This window comes from Scatophagus argus, chromosome 17, assembly GCF_020382885.2.
Source record: "Scatophagus argus isolate fScaArg1 chromosome 17, fScaArg1.pri, whole genome shotgun sequence".
NCBI classification, from domain to species: domain Eukaryota; kingdom Metazoa; phylum Chordata; class Actinopteri; family Scatophagidae; genus Scatophagus; species Scatophagus argus.
The window spans coordinates 3,621,380-3,642,920 of NC_058509.1; the positions used below are offsets into that span (position 1 = coordinate 3,621,380).

General features: G+C 41.8%; 1 protein-coding gene across 10 annotated transcripts in view; it reads right to left on the reverse strand.

The window, feature by feature from the left end:
- Positions 1-21,541, reverse strand: part of macf1a (microtubule actin crosslinking factor 1a) — a 196,732-nt gene that overhangs the window by 121,358 nt on the left and 53,833 nt on the right. The window contains exon 1 of one of the 10 annotated variants that reach the window (XM_046418684.1): positions 6,552-7,617. The exons of 8 other annotated variants lie outside the window; for them this stretch is intronic. In XM_046418684.1, coding sequence (XP_046274640.1) covers positions 6,552-6,675 — 124 coding nt within the window. In that variant the 5' untranslated portion in view covers positions 6,676-7,617. Of the gene's footprint in view, positions 1-1,471; positions 2,003-6,551; positions 7,618-21,541 lie in introns of those variants that run through there. One more of the 10 variants, XM_046418687.1, reaches the window with a different exon arrangement.

Sequence of the window (21,541 nt, forward strand, 5' to 3'; positions counted from 1 at the left end):
TTGGTTAAACATCCTGTCAAGAGATGCTTCAAGTTCCTAAATCAGCTTTAGTGAATATTAGAGATTCAAAATGCAATGTGTGTGCAACATGCAGCGTTAGGCTAAACTAAATTTGTAAAATAAGGACAAAGCAAAGGAAAATTACAGAATGTAGACCCGGATTTCTGTTCCATGTTTTGTTTAGTTGGCAACAATTTTGATAAGCGATTAATCATTTGAGTCACATTTCAAGCTAAAATAGCAAATATCCTCAAGCTTCTCATTTGTGAGCATTTTCTACTTTTTCATGATGTAAATACTTTGAAGAAGTCACTGTGGGCGTAAGGACTTTGTGATATTTCATTGCAGTAAAAATATTTTCTTCACTAATTAAAAATCTGTGTGAAATAAAACTATGATTTCTCATATCAAGACTGGCAGACACACTCAGTGACAGTAGAGTATTTTCCCTCCACGTTGTCAAACAGATTCAGTTCCAGCCAATCAGAGTGCAGATACCTCCCTTCCTGCCAGTTGTTTATCAGTTGCCACGGTGAAGCCATGGGATGGTATCACTTCCTCATTCAAAGATCTTGTTATCTTGTCTGTCTCTCAAACCCACACCTATGCAAACACACACACTCCACAGAGTCTCTGAACAGACCTGACACCTTCAACTGCTGAGCTCCAAAATTAGAAAGGATTTTAGAGAGGAAATTTGATTTAGGATTTAGGAGGTCAGATATCTAAACTGGATAAAACTCAAGGTTGACCTCAACACTGTATAACACACACTACACATACAAGTACAGGGTGACACACAGAGGAGTTTACATAAAAGGACAAGCCCCCAGGCAAAGAACACATATTTCAACATACTCTTGCAAAATAGTTTCACCACTGCAACACGCCTCAATTCCCAAACCGGCCTGCGCAGCTGAGCTAGTTAACCTAGAGGAAACACTCGGGCTTTCCCATGTTATAAGGTCATATACTGGTCAACCAGAATGTGCTAAAGACCCATCACTGAGCATGTAATGACTTATCAGGTGCATGTACATTCATTCATTCAGGTGCATACGCATTCATCATGTATGAACTTGAGCAAAAAAAACAAAACTGGAGGCGTGAGAAGAGTTGAGGTAATGCGAGTGACAGCCACGAAAAGACGCTCATTCATCTACAGAGGACGGCATTGTTAAGCTGTACACACCCCCTTCCATGCTGTCCAAACACAACACAACACACTTAACATACACACAGTTTGAATTCTTGCCCTTTGTCCTCAAACTGACAATGATTAGTAGACACCATATTAAGCTTAACTGCAGTCACCGTTATGCGCACAAATAGGAAGTGTTCAAACACACAGTGAAACACGTGCTGACAGGAACCACTCTGAATACTGACAGCATGTAAACAACAAGTGCTAACGCTCTACAACTGCACTATGGGCATGTGCACGCACACACAAGCACAGACACACACTGACCTGCACAGCACATGAGCGAGTACAGGTGAGCATTGAGATGACATTCATTCCTGTAGTCGGGCCACATCGTCCACAGCTCTTATGTTTTCCTCCTCTGCTAATCAGAGCTTCATTTGACGCTAATAGCGCATAATCCAAGGCAGAAGTCAGATAATTATAGCGGTAAGTCGTCTTTGGCAACAAAGCTGCCTCCACATATCCTGAACAGAAAGCAGCAGGGTGAGCGTGAGCCACCAGGACAGCACCGGCAGGTACTACCAGTTTCTCTGTCAGAGCGTCTACTCCTCTTCGGTTTAACCTCTCTGTGGTTCACCCGTTTCCTCTCTGCTCAATCCCTGCCGTAGCTGCCATCTCTCTTGGCCGGCCTTCTCCGTCTGTTCCTGACACTCTTTCCCCAGTAGCAGTTGCTCTCCCACGTGTGTGTGTCAAAGACAACGTCAGCTCCTCGTCCTCAGTCCAAAAAGGACGGCCTCCCTCCCTCCTTCTCTGTTTACTCAGAGTGTAAACTCAGTTCTACTTCCTCACCAGGCAGTGGCACTATCTCTCCCTCTCTTCCTCCCTCCCTCTCCCTCTCTCTCTCTCTTTGTGTCACTTGTTGTCTTGCTCGCTCGCTCTCCGTTTCCAGGCCACAGCAGCCGGGCTGTGCTCAGACTGTGGCTGACGATGGCTCTGTAGAGCTGCAGAGGTGGCTGCTGTGTTAATGTTTTCTCTATTTTCTTCTCTCTGCACAGGTAAGCAACTCTCCTCACTGACACATACAAAACACAGGGACAATTTTGTTCTTTTTAATTCAGTCTTTCTTAGTTGACTGCCCTTTAAGAACAGGACATGATGAGTAAATCCACATTAAATGCTATATTCTGTTTTTGTCACAGAGTAGAACTGGAAGAATTATACTGTCGGTCAAAAGAGCCTGAAGCAGTTTATGTATCCTACAGAGAGGATTTTTTTTTAAAAAAAATGTTTTTTCCCAAGCAGATGATGTAATCCATCTTGAGTCTTCTTTACATGCCATAAAAATAAAAAAGCATGCAAAATTGTACAAGTGTGGTTTGTTATGAGACACAATGCAAACACAGATGCTTTGCTTTGAAGCTGACAAAAGCCAGACACAGCTGCTCCCTGATTATGTCCATTTCCTTAATTTCCATTGATTTACTCCTTCTCCTTTTATCGTGTTTCATTTCCTTAAGAGGTAAAAACAAACTCTCTTCGGTAAAACAGTAAACAGCCCTGAGGCAATTCTTCTCCTAGCGATGCGAGCTCTTTAGCTTTTTGAAGAAACTAGAGGGAGGGACTGTGACCGAGGCAGAGATGGATTTCAGTCTTGGACTTCAGGCCTGCCGGCCTAGTGACATTATTTAATTTAATATCGAAAGGAAACCAGCCCAAGAAGAGTCATTCATCTCACTGTGTGTGTACAACAGGGCCTGGGGATGATGAGCGCGTGCATAATGAAGAAGAGCCTTGGTCACATTTCTGGCTTTGGTCCAGACTTTTTCAGGCAGAGACAGTAGGAAGTCCGTAGTGAATGCGAGGTGTTTAACTCACACTGCCTTGTGCTGTAACATCATCCAGTCGTAGCAAGAAAACTCCTTTCGCAGCTGAAATCCTGCCATATTTTTATGAAACCTTTCTCTGCCTTCTCTCCTCCCTTGTTGATCTCTCGTCTCTCAAAATAGCTCTGCCGTCCCAGACAGCAGCAATGCAGTTCTAAATAATTTCTGCTCTGTCATGTTTCAAAAAGGAATAGAAAAAGCATAAAAGCTCAGCAGCATGGAAGCAATGAGTGTGCACAGCATAAAAGCTCAGCCAAGGCCTCTGAGTCAGACAACAGTCTTCAGAAAGTCGTGTGACCTGGCCAGGAATCAGCAGGTGAAGGTGGACATCATGGGAGCAAAGGCTGATACGACAGCAGCTCATGGCTCTTACAACAGGTGCACTCTGTATAAGCTACATACAGAACAGATACACAGACCTGACCAGGCGAGACAGTGACTCACACACTCTTACAGTCACAACGAGCTCTGAGTATCATAAGCTGCTCCTCCCCGTTCTCTCCCTCCTTCTCCTCCAACAGCGATGTCACTCCTGTATCTCCACCCCTCCTTATGCTGGGTCCTCTTCTTTGCTTCCTCTCGCCATCAGATTCTTCCTCTCTCCCGTGCCTTCACAGTGAATCTCTCTTATTTTCATCTCTAAGAGAGCGTCCACACTAAAAATACCAGACGGAGCTTACGTCTCTCATACCACGCAATGTGCTTATCCTTCACCTCCCCCCTTCTCCCCCGTTATCACCTATAATCTGCCTTGCTCTCCCTCCCTCCAGCTTTCCTCCTCTTGTGATTCAATTAGAATTAAAAGTGGGAGGGAGGTTTCTAAATATCCTCCTCTTTCCTCTTATTCTTAGTCCATCTTCTTAGTCCATCTTCTCTCCTTATTTCACTTTCCGTTTCTTTTACGGTTTTTCTTTCACTTTCCCTTTCTTTTTGGCTTTTCCTTCTGGCAGGCTTGCTCCCAGGGTTCATTTAGCCTCCTCCTCACTGGTGACACTCAAAGGCTGGCACTACCCTATATCTCTCTTTTTTTCATCTCATTCTTCCTATCCTTCGCCTTCCAATTTTCCCCTTTGAGAGACAAACAGTGAATGTTTAATATTTGTAAAGCTGAACAAGTTTAGTTTGCTCTCAAAGCCCAGTATTTCTCCTTAAATTCTATCCCCTTCCCTGCTTTTCTAACTAATAAGTTCCACACTTACACACTAACCAGCTATATGGTTGGTACCATATACTATGGTTAGCCTAGTTAGCCATTAGCCAAGTGGTGAGATTAGATTCAATCTGCCCTCCTGTTGCCAAAGAAGAAAGACAACTGAAGGCTTAAATGAAGACAACAATCTCACATGGGAGAATCTCCTAAAGATAAGTACTACGGTATATAAAGGTTTGTTCAAGTAAAATTATCCTGAAATGACATACAATCAACAAAAGAAGCAGGTTAACCCCATCCAGCTGAAAAGTCTATTTCAATAACTGATCCTGATTCAGGGTTAATGTGGTTTTACTGCTGACCCACATCTAACTAAAACCATCATCTGTCCTGTTCATTGGTCATGACATCAAACCACAAACGGCCACTACTTGCTTTCATTTCAGGGCTCCTGTTATCTGGCCATTTTGGTGGATGGTGGTATTTGCTGTGCCTCAGTAATCTAAAGGAAATTGACACAACAAGTATCTTACAAGGTGCATTTTTAGCCTTTTATCATTATAATCAGCCCTCTGTTTCTGTACTGTATCACTGGACAGACTAGACTGTGCTCTAAACTCAGAGAGCTTGGTTTAAGCGTAAGATTTAGCAACTTCAGAGAAAGTGTAAACCACCATGATTGGGGTGATGTTATGTCAACTCAAACCATATCACGCTCAAACACACAGCTGCTCACACCCACCCCTACAACCTTGGTCTACCACTCTGACAGGCTTGGCTTCCTGTGAGCTGACTAAGGTTAAGATCATAGCGTCACACAATATATGACTGACTGACACACACACACACACATACAGTGTGAGCTACTGAAGTCATAGCTCAGTAGCTCATTTAGAACCTACAGCCAAGTAAAACTGAAAGCCAAGTTTGACACTTAAGTGAAGTCCTGCCTCACCCTGGTTTCAAAATCACTTACTAATACCCCTAATACTCATTATGAGAGACATACATTTTAACTGTTTAAACTGGTAACTGTCTAATCAACTACATGATGATGGAGACTGAAATATAACATCATGGGCACAGCACCATCAACTGACCATTTAAGCGGACAACATGCAAAGCTCCTGTTTAGTTTGAGGAAACAGTACAGAAAATGGTCACTTCATCACTGATGGCATGATAATATCCCACGTTGCTGACTTGTGTTTCTCATTACTCTCCCTCAAAACTATCCTGTCTACTTTTTTCCTCTGATTTGCTTTATAGCTGTACTATTTTGTTGGGACTCTTTCTCTCGTTAACCCCCTTGGCCCTCTCACCTTCACTGTTGCATGTGCTGCCCTCTCAATATTGATCAAACTCATTGATCTTCACTTTGACTAACCCAGAGTTCGGCTCAGTTTTTCCAGCATTGGGAGCCACAGGATTTGAATCAGCAAGGGGACATGATACATTACCAACAGCTACTAAGCAAAGGTATTTAAGGTCAGTGTAAACATCACGTCAAGATGATTTGGATACAACAGGCTATTACATATTTGTAACGGGCTTTAAAAGAGTTTTAGCACTAAAGCTAAACTGCAAAAGCCAACTGGAATTTGTTTCATTCTGCGCTGGTGTTACATCACTGTATACCATTAGCTTTGAATAATTAGACACATGACTAAACTGAGCAGCTTACTGGCAGCACAGCAGCCCGTTGTTTGGTGTAGGGCATGTAGTTATAAAATCAAGACACAGCTGGCCTCGTAAGCAGCCAAAGACACACATGGACTGAAATCTCCAGGTTAGATTACATGGATGTGGCTACATGATTCAGTAATATAACAGCCTTTCTCTACAAAGAGCCAAATATGGAGAATTGTGCTCCACTGACTCATGCAGCAGAAGCAGATGAGATACAGCAATCAAGTCCTGCAGCACAAAAGTTACTGTGTCTCACTGTAACGAGAGATGAACCGGGAGAAACCTATAGGCCACTTTACATTCCGCTCAAACTAAAATAGAAAACATGGATATAATGCTGCAAGCTAGGAAAGCTTTAGCATTATGCTATCTACCCTATAATGATTTCAAAAGCTTGATAAAAACTACCGGTATGCAGATGCTAAGCTAAACGCTAAAGGCAAAGATTTAGATGAAGATGCTGACAGATAAGTGAAGTTGTCCAGTACATATTAGACAACAGAAGAGGTGGAGCCTAAACAGGAAGCACATGGAGCTAATGTCTATCCTGCCTTTCTCTTTCTCTGCAAAGAAGAGATAAATTATAGCTGCAGCAGAGAAGTGACGAGCAATAATAATAACAATAAAAAACAAATGTTTAGCTTATCCTGCCCCAATCAGTTGGACAGAAACATTACTTTACCTTGTTCAAAATTGGGTGTCTGCCGACGACGGCGGCAGTACAACCAAAACCCAGCTGCTGTTAAGAAGTGAAAAGTCACCACAAGGATGGGCGTTATGACTGTGGGATCTGTTAGAAAGTCCATCTTGACTCACTAACTGTGGCTCTGCTTGCTGGGCTCCTAAAAAATGTCCACAAGCTAAAAGTAAAGGTCAAAAAATCCAAGGCTATCAAAAAATATGAGCTGCTGCAGCTACACCAACTCCAGGCTTCCAGGTAGAGTCTGAAAATTAGTGGCATCCATAAAGGAGAGAGCTTACAGCAGGTTTCTGAATGTCAGCCAGCAGAATCATGAGGATGCTCCTTCTCCTTTCACTTCTTCTGTTTTGGCATTAAAAAAAAACAATCTTCCTGTCATTTCTACAGCATCGCTCTACTTTCAACACATAACTACTGTAGCTAATAACTTCTGAGCTCTTCTCTCCATTCAGGCGCCCTCCCTCTTTCCCCCATGACTCTCTCTCTCTCTCTCTCACTCTCTCTGAATCTCGCTCGCTCTCCGACACTCTAACAGTGAATTCCAATCCCCTGAAACAAGCCACCAGACTGCAGCCGTTGCTCAGTGCGGCATTAGAAAATCGGTAAATAAATGAAATGGGACTAAACAGACGGAAATGTGTGTGTGTGTGTGTGTGTTTGCCTAACAGTCTGTGAAGGAAACCACATGGGACAGACCTACATGTTCCTCTTCCTGTGTGTGTGTGTGTGTGTATTTTTATTTTAGCATGCCATTTTATACAGTAGTATATGAGCATAATGCACTAAATTGTTATGTGTCTGAATTCATACATGTTGCGTGAAGAGATCGTTCGTTCAGTGTGTACACACGTTGGCAGCAGTTTGTGGGTGGTGTGTGCATTTGTGTGTTAGGGAGGAGTGTGTGTGCCTGTGTGTGTACGCGTGTTTGTGTGTGTGTTTACCTCTGTTGCTATGAGTGAGCAATGCATACTGCCAGTGATATTTATGAGCAGCTATCTTTGAATGATGACTGCTCACTGTGATAGTGTGTTCAAAAGCATCAGACAGATGTAGGGGTGAGTGTGTGCGTGTGTGTGTGTGTGTGTGTGTGTGTGTGTGTGCGACACACAGACTTTACAATGCGATTCAGCATGATTCAGGCTGCAGACTGGAAGGCAGGGGGTGCTAGAATTATTCTCACCTTGCAGAGAATTGTGTGTGTGTGTGTGTGTGTGTGTGTGTTTGAGTGTGTGTGTGTGGCGAGTTATCAACTCAGCTCTGAAAAGCCACTGACATTTTAGTCCTAGCAACCGTCAGACAAAATAATACACAAGCACAATCTGACAACAAATCTCAGTTCCAAACTTCACTGACTGTTCACTGGCTGCTCATTTGAATTTAAGCTCTACATGATGTCGTTTGAGCCCATTCTCATCCCTAATACTCTGATCTAATAACAACTTTGTCACCTTGGAAATGCTTGATATTCACTTGAGAACAAGGTAAGAAAGTAATCGTGTAGTATTTTGGTCTCACAGAATGAATAAAGGCCATCCCGGTGGATGCATGAAGAGTGAAGATCATATGTCCTATTAGTCATTTCCTTAGTCATTACCAGTTAACAAGAGGTAAAGGTAATGATCCTGACCACAGCTGTTTATTCGGTGCTTTCCAATGCTGAGACACACTGAGGTTCAGTTAGTGACTTCCCATCACAGCAGAACTACAATACCCACAGTGCCTTCTGTCCTAAGATGACATCTGTATTAGATGAAAAGCTTCGGCTTGAAACATTGCATTTCTTCTAAATGTAATCAACTTTTTTAAAAAGAAGATTCTATAGTGTTGCTGTTCCTGAGGAGGATTATGTCCCCCTGAGTCATTTCTCTCCTCATAAAAGAAAATACTTAGTGCCAATACTCCCAAAATACAAAAACAATATCTTATTTGACAGCTGTATTGATAAAGAAGAGCTCTAATCAATACTATTAGAAAGCAATAAAAGCATGAAAAATGGAATTAAAACTATAAAAAATCTGAATATCAACTTGTGATTGACAGAGAGAAAAGGGGAAACAAGTGAGAACAGAAAAAAAACAGGAAAAGAATTTAGCAACCACAAGTCACTTGTGGTAAAGAGTGTGAAGCTGCCACTGTGGGGCAGAAGAGACTAACATGTCTGCATGACTTAACAGTCAAACCACCCACAGCTTACAGGACCAGTGTCACATTCAGCACCCGAAAGCCACTCGTCACTTTCTCACAACAGTAACATCTTTTTGTTTTAATCAGCTTCATGTATAGAGTTTATTTACTTGACCATTTTACTTTTTTAGCTTTAGTTTTACCAACTTCCTCAATGAATCGAAGCTAGATTTTTAATAATTACGAACAAAATACTTCTAATGTGACTCACAACAATATGAAATGTTTTATCACTCCAGTACACACCCCCCTTTGAGCTCACATTGTCACATTCACCTCAACATAATATATACAACCACATTACAGTGAACTCAGATGACCTGCACTGAATTTCTCAAAATGTAAGATGTATAGTTTTGCCTTTACACATTCAAAAAAGCAGATCACTAACACATAAACTGATATTTCATCAGTTCTTTTCTTCCTCCCACATTCACAGACCCTCACATGGCCGTTGTGCACGTGTCTATGTCAGCGTTCAGGGTCAAGAGGTCAGGGGTCCGATCTCCTGTCTCCCCCCACAGCAGAAAGTGCTGCGTCTGGAAGCTTCAGCCACACACACAAAGATACAACCAGGCAATAACAAAGCCTGGGGATGAAGCCAGACTACAGCGTATGCTTGACACTAGAGCAAAGCAAGAGAAGAAGAAAGAAAGAGGGACCAGAAAAAAGATGGAAAACAGAGTGTGGGAAGCGTTGAGGGAGAGAGTTACTGTAAGGCTCGGTGTTGCATTGGCTGTTTGTGTTGGAAAGAGAATGACCCTTTTCATTCAGATATCAGAGAGAGAAATCTCACACTCACTTCCACACACAGAGAGAGAAAATGAAAGAATGGCAAAGACACAAAAACACACACAGCCTTTTGTGACTGATGTGCATAGTCTCAGTACTGTTTCTGCTTTCACTACATCGGCATCACATAATTCAGCTTTTGCTGGCCGGTTAAGTCATAAATCATGCAGAGGTCTTGTCTAGCTGATGCTCCGGTTTGCTTGCTTTTGTCCCTCTCTTGCCTGTTTAATGCAGCAGCATGTCACATCTCCTGTCTCTCCTCCCCCAGAAAGGCTCAATTCTCCCAGTCAGCATCCTTCACAAAGATAGCCAGGATGCCAGCAAGGTCACCTCGGCACACAAACAAAACAGCATGCCAACACACACACATACACAAAAATATACTATACTTTTGTGCACACGATGGCTGCTCCATGCCTTCAAATGATAGCACTAAGAGATGAGTGCAGACAGAGTCATAAACTGTATCAGCATAGGGAAATACACTGCAAGCCGACTGCTTCATAAAACCATAACCGTTTTCATTCCTGGTTCCCAATTTTTCCTGTGTCTGGTGTCAGGACATGGGACAACATTTACATTAAATTCATTGATTTGGCAGATAGATTTTTATTCAGTGTAATGTAAAGTTCACGGTGGCACAAGCACTAGGGAACTTTTCACTGATATTGCTGACGCGTGTGCCCAAACAGAACCCAACATTTAAAGATCTGTTAACATTAGAGTTCTCAATAAATTTTTGGTTATGACTATTGACAGTTGTTTAAGTTGAGCAAAACCGGTAAAGATTTGGTGGCTCCTTCAGTATTAAAGTATCAGGAAAGCTGGCACTGAATACTTGGTCATATTCTTAATCTTGTTGATTCAGTCTCAAAAAGTTTTTTGAATGTGTTGTTATTTGTTTTTTCAATCATAATTTGTGTAGTTTGCTTTGAGTAGAGACAAAATTGAACACTAATGCAGTTAGCCTAGTGCAGCTAGTTAGACTTACTCTGTTAGACAGAAAAAAAATATCCAGCATCATTTAACATGAGAAGGTATAGAGGATTGCTGTTGTGTATGGACCTTGCCAGCTGCAGGAGAAAAGAGGAAATATGTTGCTGACAGCAGGAGGGAGGATGAGCAGCAAGAACAGGATGAGGAAACACACAGCTGCACTGTAGCGATGAATCCTCTGACCTTGGACTTTGATGTCCACATAGTAACAATAAAAAATAACACTTTCCATCTCCTCCTCTCTCCCTCCATTCAGTTCCTTTGACCCAGTATCATCTGCCAGACTGAACCCAATCACTTCTGCATTTAATACCAGCTTAAACCTGAGCAAGCCTTGACTAATAATTCTGCAAGTATCATTCTTTTACACATCAAAACAAAGAAACTGAACGTTATGTGTCGTGAATAAAGTACATGAACAGATAAAATAAGATAAAATGTTCTCAAAACATCATGCCTGAATAACAGATATTTTTTTAAAAACGTATTACACTCTTCAGTCTTTTGAACAAATGCAGTTTTGACTGTTGATCCGGAAGTGAGATTCAGAACTGTCCTAATGCTGTAACTCAGCACTGTTGTATGTGAAAAAACAGCTATTCTGAGACTCCATCACAGCTGCATGTGGTGTGGCCATGACATAGCTCCACTGTTCACACTGTTCCCCAGCAGCTGCGTGACCTCCGACCTCTCCATTGGTGTAGTGCAGCCGAAACACTTCCTGTCTGGAAAATGAGGAGGCTGCCATAATCCTGACCTGCCATTCTGAGGCTGAACCATTCAGACAAAAGTACAAGAATCACTCAGGCATAACACAACATGTGCAGGAAACAAGGTGGATGTAGATGTGAGGAAACAAATACTACATGTTGCAGTAACATATTTCCATCAGCAGTACACCGAGTACCATGAGGCACCTGGCTGTCTGGTACTCAGCCACTCAGCTGCACACAAACAACATGTTTTCTGGGATTCTAAAACAGTAAGAGCGGTGGGGCTGTAATTGTGTTTATAGTACAATGATAAATAGTTGAATAGTTTGCAGGGAAAGTTGGATCTCCTTTGAAAAACATCGAAGCCACAGAGACAAACTCAGAGGACACACAGCTGCCCTGCAATACCAAACTCTGCAGTTAGGGGGCAGACTGGGTCCAGTTACAGAGAAGCAAATTGAGTTTGTCTCCAGTGTTGCATCATAGATTTCTTACCATCTAATTCAGCTTAGTTTCATACTTGGATTCAGGTCCAGTACTCATTTAGTTATCTTTTTTTTTTTGAGTTCAAACTTTTCAGCACTGTCTGATATCATCTGCTTAAATTTCCTGGTATTATTGTTACTATTAAATAAACAGACTTACAGGAAGAAGACATCATTAAAAAATTGTTAAAGATTCCCATTAGAGAAACTAGTGGAGACTGTTCAGTCCAAGATGAACATACAGTAAAACACTGACAGTTCAGCTCGATCCAGACAAATGGATTTGGCATCACGGGGTCAAACAGGCACAAGCAATCAACCTCAGACTGTTAATTATTCAGGCGTGGATAATCACACAGCAAGGATCTGGACACGAGGATCACTGGACCTGATCGAGGCTTCAGTGACAATCCAGTTAACCGTACAGCAGAAATTATACCACTGTGGGTCATTTAGAGAATTTCTAATGGACACTCAGGAATTGTTGGGTTGGAGAAAGATGTATTCCACCGACAAAAAAGCACACTATTGAGGAAATGACATATTTAACTAAAAAGCTATTTATTTTAAGAGGATGGTGGACAGGATATAAACACTGCAAATACAGATAACCAGTGGTAAGTAGTTATTTAGGAACTTTTTTTTATCCAGTTTGACAGAGAACAGTATCCACTCTGTTACCTACTGCGGCTTCTTTCAGTGTGAGATGAACACATCAAAGCCTCCCAGAGCTGGTACTGCTGACAGTTAAGTAAGTTATGTTTTGACAGAGCAACTAAGCGGATCGCTACGCCCGTTCCAAAGACGAGACGGAAACAGAGCCAGGAGTCATCAGAGAGCCAGTCAGACAGAGAGCGATACCCCGAGATGCCATTAAGAGATTAGAAAACAGGAGAGGAAGATAGAGGACAGAGGATGAGTGTGGCCCCTGAATAAACCAGTGAGGATGGATTAACAAGAGTTGACTTGAGGACACACGCAAACACGCACACACAGAGCACAAAGCACAAGGGTGCCTGTGAATTACTCAGGAGATGTCAGTACAAGTGATGAAAAGTGGGAAGTTGACCCATGTGGAGACAGACTTGAGGTCAGTTTAGAGCTAAACTTTCTCAGCCACTGCTTAAACTGGTAGCTCAAAACACTATCATCTAACTTATAAAAGCTCCTTTCTTCAACATCTCTAATCTGTGTTCATTAAACACAAGCTGACAGTCAGAAAACCAGTTATTTAATAACCCAAAAGCTGTTTCCTTGTTAGCCATGTTTCAATAAATGACAGATGGGATTGAAGCCAAGAGAGAGAAATGAGGAAAAACTTTGGGAGTCAAACTGGGTCATCGGCCCTGCTGCTCAGTCCAGAAATGTCAAAAGAGCAAACTGTGACTGGGAACCTGGATTCCTGCATAGCGAAATGACTTGGCTGTGGAAACAGGAAAAGCTTATGAGTATACACACCCAATAATACAGAAACACATGCACAGTAGTGGCAAAGCTTTTGTTTTCAGGAAACAATGCCCAATTACTCCTGTCCTTTCTCTCACCCTGCACGATAAAAAGAAAAGAACAAAGACTGGAACAGTTAATGTCTTCACTGTGTTCCCTCTAGGCCACGCATAGAGCAAAAATACATTATCAAGTTGTCTGTCTTATAACACAAGCTCTAACAGGACACAAACAGGTGTGTCGCCAAGTGCTTTGGATGCTACATGCAGAAAAGAAGATTAACAATACTGACTTTAAAATGAGGGGAAAAAGGCTTTTAATTCATGTCTTATGGAGAGCTTCCATAAGACATGAGAAAAAGAACTTTTCATCATCCTCTAAGGCACACAAACAACATCCTGGAGGGCCGCTTTGTTAAATCCAAGCTAAGCCTGGTTCAACTTTTGACACAACACAAACAACAACACAAAATGACTTCACCCAACAAGCCGCTGCAACTGCCAGTCAAATGGTACCCATTCCTGGTGGTTTACTTTGTAATGTTAACACTGTATTTCTTCTGTTTATCTCACAGTTGTGATGATGTAAAATCTTTTCTCATACTACTATAAGCTGCTGTGCATTGTTTCTGTGACAAGTCTCTCAAATCTGATGAATTTACTGTCATGCAAATGGATTCCTGGTCATCAGTACCTGAAGCAAAATGCCTCCACTAATAGTCAATAGTCTCTTATCATAAAAAGATATGTCCATAATCCATAATCAATGAAACACTGATCATAGCTAAGAGCATGGGTAATTTTTTATATGATGGACATGGGAGTTTTGTTTAGTTTTTATGCAGTATAAACACACTGAGCCTGGATGGAGGCAGGAAACCAGCATGGCCTCTATGACCTGTCTCTGTCGCTCCCTCATTCTCAGCCATCAGGCTCAGGAGCAGAATGAAAACAATGACGTTGACCTCTAGAGCATTAGCTGCCCGGTCAGAGTAAAGGGCAAGGATCGTGTGTGTGTGTGTGTGTGTGTGTGTGTGTGTGTGTGTGTGTGTGTGTGTCAGCAGTGTGAGCAAGTCACTTAGGTAATCTTATCACATACGTTTGCAGGGACACTTCAAGTTGTCACCCTGAAATTTTCCCTTAAATTTGGTCCTGGATATGTAGAAACACAACAGACACACACACAAATACTGCCCTGATACATCAGATAGCCTAAGAGGAGTTGAGAGGAGAAGAAGAGGGGTGTAAAAGCTGTCACCCAGAAAAGCACAGAGAAGCCCCTGCATGGATGGATGGTGGGAAAGGAAGGAGGGGACAGACTTAGAAAGAGGGAAGGAGAAAGAGCGATAGATTTATGACCCCGTGAGAAAAAAGAAGCTTCATCCAAACTCTTTTGGTTTTAGGGCCTTAGTTAATCACAGGTTAATGAGCAGGAGAGAGAAGGACACAGAGAGCTAGAGACACAGACAGGGGTAGAAAACAAAGAGAAAATGGAGGATGAATGAGTGGGGAAAAGAAAAACTGTCTTTTAATTTAGATAAATAGACACATGTGGAATACACAAAAGGAAAAGAAGTGACGTCACTTGAGTGCACAAGATAAAGAGGATGAGATAAAAGATCAAAGTCCAAGAGGAACAGAAACGTGAGAGACATGGAGGTAATAGTAATAGTAAAAATGTGAAAGTTTTAGCAGTGTGAGCGAGAACAACAAGGGAAACAGAAATAAAAACAAGAGAGAGAGATGTGAACTCTTAACCAAGAATTTCCAGTGCACATCTGTTGTTCTTTGCTCCTGATATGTTAGTTGCATTTCTTCTATTTCTTAGCTAGTAAAGTAGAAACGAAACTGGAATTTACCCAAAAACTTTTTAACATTTCAACATGCGAGCAAAACTCTAGGAAAATAAATGACACAACTTTACTTCTTTGTCTCAAATTCAGTGACTTTTCCTGTCTGAAGCTCACTCCTGAGGGCGGAGAAGCTCAAACGCTTGTCTCCCAGAATCACACTGCTACACATGTGCCGAGCAGAGGATGAATGCAAGATGGTGAAGAGGGTTAGCGGGAGGTGCGTTTGTGAGAACCAGGGAGATAGAACAAGACATCTATAGGGCTGTGAGCAGGGGGAGAGAGAGAGAGAGAGAGAGGAAGATGAGGAAGAAGGAAAACACTTAGACGATGAGGTCAGTGGATGGGAAAAGACGATGCACAGAGAGAAAGACAGAAAGTGAAGGAATGAAAGGGGCAGGGGCAAAGAATGTGAAGAGTGTACACAAATATAGGGGACCCTAACACATAACCACGGTAACCAGGCCCTTAATTTTAACCCCAGCTGTTCTGGTTGCCATGGACACCTCTCAATTAGGGCCCTCCCTCCACTCCTCCACACACCATCCCATCCCCTGGCCTTTCATTGAGCCACTTGACCCGAGGTCCTGAAAAAGCTGTAATTATCAGGTTGTCAGAGGCCTGCCATGACGTCAACAATCACACTGAGTCTGGTAAAGGCCTCAGCGCTACAAACGCCTTCTTTTGTCTTCATCTGACATCTCAAGATGACACATGCTCACTCCGAAAAGCATTTCTCGTCTTTAATTTCTAATACATGTTTCATTGACTGTTTATAATGCAGTCAATGTTGCTTCTACAGCAACAGATGTGATAATTGATTACTGAATTATCAGCAGTGAATAATTTATCAAGTTAAAGTGAGGTGATTTGCTACATTTTGTTTTTAATCTTTGTAAACTGAAGACATTTGGTTTTACACTGCTGGTTGGGCAAAATCTACTAAGAAAATGTTTTTCTGGTTATCTACTATTTAACAGACCACCTTAAAAATCCATTAGTTTGAGCTTTCAGATGCTGCATGGTTCAACTTCCTTCAGAGCAAAACAATCTAAATTTACATAAAGTCATCATCTTGGTTTTCTGAGCTACTGAACGAAGCAAAGTAAATAATATAGCTTCCTATAAAAACAAATCTGAAAGTTTTGTTAGAGTATTCACATAACCTTTCCACTGGGCATCCCAATCTGTATTCTAATTAAACAGTACATTTGTATCAGGAGATCTGCCTTTGATTCGAACTGACATCTTAATGGGTTTGGTGGTAAAACTGTCCTGAGAACAGCTTGTTAAACATATCAACTAGCCTGGATGAACCATTAAAAAAATCCCTCTCAGCCCCTGAAGACTTTGACTTTTGTTGTCTGGAACTAAAGTGTGTTGTAATTGTGTGAGTGTTGTGCACAGGCAGGTCTGAGTTTGTTTCTTGTGAGTGGGAAAGCTGAAGACCACCTAGACTGACCATGAAACAAGAGGAGAGGGGAGGAGCGATCGTACATCAGAGACAGACAGAAGCTTCTTTCCCTCACTAATGGCCCCATGATGCTTTTCCGCCTCTGCAAGAACCTTTTCATCATGCTCACACTCTATAATCAGACACAGACACACACACACAAAAGGAAGTGAAAGAGCGTAACATCACTTGGAGGCCTGGAGGCAGCAGCGATGTGACGTCGACGGCCACAACAACCTGGAAAGTGATCAGTGGTAGCATTAACTGCTCCACGGTGTACAAGTTCTTCACAGAGTCAGGTATGTTAAGACAAGTCTAGTTACATAAAGGGACGGTAATCCTTTTTTAACGAGCTCACAGGGAGAGGAGTTCAAGACCGGCATCTGAACATTTCATGGAAAAGGGGGTCGATAAATGGCTACATAACAGATATTTGCTGGTGGAGAGAGGGATGAGGAGAGGAGAGGAGAGGCCAAACTACTGTAGAAAAATCAAAGAGATGGGCTAATATAAGCAGACTCTCACTACAAAGAGAAAAAAGATAAAATAGACTTCAAAGACAGTTTATTACAATTTGAGCAATATTTTGATAGCTGTGTGCACTATTTCAGTCAAGATAACCGGTTTAGATAAGATTGTGTGAAACTTGATCTATCACACAAGTTTAAATCAAGCCAACTACAGCTGCTGATTATTCCAGCTATTAATCGATTGGCAGAAAATTAATATTCCAAATTTTTCATTATCAAATAATTGAATTTTTTTTTTTTAGGTAAAAATGACTGAATCCAGCTTCTCAAGCATAAATGAAATAGGAATTTTCCTCTTAAGGAAGAAGAGCAATACTTTTAATAGCAGCTAAAAGTTGCTTGTTCAGTTTGTGCATTTGTGTTGTGATGTCAGCATCGACTTGGCTGCTGAGGTTTCATTAAGGTGGTCAAGGAGAGAGAGAGAGAGAGAGAGAGAGAGAGAGAGAGAGAGAGAAAGAAAGATCATAAGAGAGAGGAGTGTTGACAGACTTTATTGATGTGCTCAATGTTCTATCTGCATTTGTGCTCAGTGTTCCTATTGACTGTTGGCTTGGGCCTCTGGGCTTCGACTACATGTAACTAGTGGACAGGAGGCCTCCAATAAACAGACAACACCTTTTATAAACCAACAGAGATCGAAACATGATGAGCCAGCCTGGGTCAGTCTGTCACAACCAGTTAACAATAATGAAACAAGTGAGAATAAAATAGTGGGAAGCACACAGGTGGTGCAGAGAGAGAAGAGCAAGTGATGAAGATGAAATGAAAACAAAGGGAGAAGGGAGAGGATTTTTTTTTAATTAATTATTTGCACAAAGGCATGCTCCGCATCCACAACCCCCTCCCCACCTCCCCACACACAGCCTATGTAAACCCTGTTAAGGTTATCTGAGTTTGTCCATAACCAAGCACACACACACACACACACACACACACACACACACACACACACACACGATAAAGAGAAATCCCAGAGTTCCACTTCCAGTGTTGATGCCGCCCTTGCAGCATCACATCATGTTTCTCTAACTTCAAAAGCTCTAAAAATAAATCGAAGTAAAGTTCTCTATCTTTAAATAAACCTGAGGGCAGTTAAAAAGAACAACATCTGACGAACTTTAGTCCTTTTTTTTCTTTCCTGCTCAGACAAAGACAACTACTTTAAAGCATGAACATCAGAGCAGTTGGCTCTGTATCACACTGAGATAACACTACATTTCCCACGCTGCCCCCCGTGTGCAGGAAGTGCAGCCAGTTTAGGTCTTCAGGGTGGAGCCTGTGGGGCCTCATGGAGTCTGGGGAGAACAGGAAGTAAACAGGAAGCAGTTCCCTGCTTTTCTCCCGCTGTCCTCATGGGTTAAAAAGAGATACCGGAGGCGTCGTGTGAGTGTGTAATGTTTGCAATTCTGTTTGTAAATATGCACACAATGGATTTTAGAGTATGTAAATTAATCTTTGAATATTTTATAATATCAAAAGGCATTCAAGGTATACATTACTAACATTAGATCTTTCCATTTCCTTGGTCTGACTGTAATTACTCATTCACTCACTTAATGTGTGTGTGTGCTCATTATGTTATGGTAATCACAGAAATCACATGATTCCCAGGCTGCAGGAGCAGAAAGACGAACGATTTACAGAGAGATCCTATATCTGTTCACTTTTGGGCTCTTTCTGATGTTGGGAAATGTCCAGTTAAAATAGTCGCACATCACAAAGATGACACGTTATCATTATTCAATTTACTCCAAGTCAAAACATTTTTAGCCCTCTGACCTCCACCAGTCCTCATCTATTCCGCCTCTCATTTCCAATTCCAGAAGTTATAAATCATTAAGAAGACAGATTGTTTTGACAAGCAGAAGTGAGTCTTATCAAGCAGTTCACTGACTGACAAACTGTCTGCTTTGTGAGGGCAGAACAAAAATAAGCTGGCATTATTCAGCTCCAAATCACTAAACATTAACTGTTAAGTCCAAAATTCAGTAAAACATTGTTTATGTTCTTTGTACAAAAGAGCACTGAGTATTTCTCAACTGCTGAACGTAATCAGTTCGATGTGGATCTCAGGAGACTGAGTTCTGAGATCCATACCCTCATTACAAAAACACAGACGAGATCGAGAGGGTCACAGACACACCTGCATGCACTCACACACTCAGTTAAAACCATGTGAATGCTGGATAAACACTATGCCATAACTGGTCGTGATTAAGGCTGATAAAGCAATAGTATTCAGGTAAACAGAGGAAGAGCAGCAGTGAGCGAGGACAAAGGACCTGTCACTGCAGTGAGCTGAGCCAATCAATTTAACCCAATTTGCATTTATTCGAGGAAACAAAATGAATAAAATGTGTGTCACCAAGATGACTGCCCACAAGAGAAGCAAGGAGCATCGCTGACCGAAGCAACATTTCCCAAAAACATCTTAATCGGAAAGAAGAGGAATTTAAAGACCAGTACCACAAGACAATTTGGAACAAAAAGCGTATTAACTCCAGCTTAGAGAGTTAATGAAATTTCCTTCCTTGATTGGTGCCGAGATCATCTTCATTCCTTCAGAACATGGGCTTCACGTTAGAATGTACCAAGTCAGATCCAAAACATCTCAGCTGTGAGCCACAGTGATGCCAGCCAGACAAAATGAATGAAGTGCTGTGACATTTCCAACTGTTCTCTTCTGTGCCTTGACCTTTAAGTTCTCTATCATGGCTCTGCTCAGGGGGATTTCAAGCCTTGAATGAGTAGCAGCATCAAGTACAGAGTGTTTATGAAGGCTTGGTAAACTACAGTGAATTGTTTTCTCACATCTATCCAGTCTCCGCCATGGAAAAACAACATAATCAAGCTTATTATTTAGATGAAAAGGACAAAAAAAGCAACGTAATGAGTTTAAAATGGGTGTATACCGACAGGAGGAGGGAACTTGCCAATCCAGTTTCCAACTTTTTGTGTTTAAATTGGAAAGCTGGTAGCTGAAACTCTCACCCTGTCTTCAATTGCATAAGGAACAGTTTGACATTTTGGCCAAAATGCCCTGAGCTAACAAAGTAGCTAATGGCTAATCCATTTCAAGTATTCATCGTAAGCTAAGCTAACTATCACTCAGGTGTAGCTTTATGTTTTTTGGTCGTGGACAGGGACCAACTGGTTCTGGCACTGATCTTTGTGTCTATCAACAGGTAACAACTGTTTCAAAGCACAATGCTGCTATGCAACTTCACCCTTAACCCCTCCTCTTCCTCCTCCTCCAAAAGGCAAAACATCTTTCACTTTCCTCTCTCTTCTTTCTCTCTGTCTCCCTCCAATTTTCTCTCCGTTGCTCCTCCTCCCCTTTTTCATATTGGCCTTGTTCCCTTGCCTACACCCTGCGGTCACAGTGCCACAAAGCTCACATCGATACCACACATACACACACAGTAATTACATGACCAAACTGTACTCTATCCTGTGTGATTATGGCTCTGACAGTGCAAGGAGAGGACTGTGGAAAGACAGTGAAAGCTATAAGGATAGTGAACGTAACTCATCAGGGGAGAGGCAGCGATAAAGTGTAAGAAAAAAATGTTCAATGTGGATGCAGTGAAACACCTTCAGTGTCTCCTTTGACAAACTTGAAAGATGTTAATTATCTGAAGTCTACAGCAAGTCAATAAATCTGTCCTATAGAGGGCGCTGCATCCCCAGCAGCAGCATTCGGGGGCTCTGAGAGATGATTAATGGTCGCTGGTGTCACACAAATATACTTGCAAAAGTGTACTCACATGACAGTTAACACTTCAGCGGGGTGGGGTGGCGCCCAACCGGCGTGATGCTGATAAACATGAGAGCGCTTATCATACCCAACACATCTGTGTGATTGCAAAAACTGTGTTTGCGACTTCTTGCAGCCTGTGACCCAGAATTTGGAGACATCCACAATAAAACGACTGAGCCTCCCATGTTGATAAAAATCAATTGCTACAAGCCTCAGGATGCTGATTACACTGTTTTGGTCTGTCCCTCAGAACTGCTCCTTCACACACTGACGCAGAAAACTTACACATCTGCTCCATTTCTCTTCCAAAAATAACTTAACTCAGCCCCTACAAAAACATCATTACAGGAAGACATTATTAGGTGGCTTCATCCACTCGTCCAAGTCACATCTACTGAAAGCTATTTCAAAAGCATATCAACTGCACAAAATGCTACAGTTTAATAGATGTTATTGGATGACTGGATGTATTATCAATACTTCTTAAGCATTAACAGATGGAAAAACAGGCAGTTATGCCATAAGGGCTCAGCATCATCTCCTTCATGTGATCAGGGAATCACAGTGCTTGATGATACAAACCCACAAATATTTCATTTGGGTTCACAACTTCATGTTAGATGAAGAAATATTTGTTTTTTTCTTTCCTCGCATCTGCTGAATTGTGTTCATCACCACAATCCTAACATTTGGGAGAAAGTTGAGAGGTTTTAAATGCACCTGTGTTCTCCTCTCATGTTAAACCCTGCCTACTCCAGTAACTC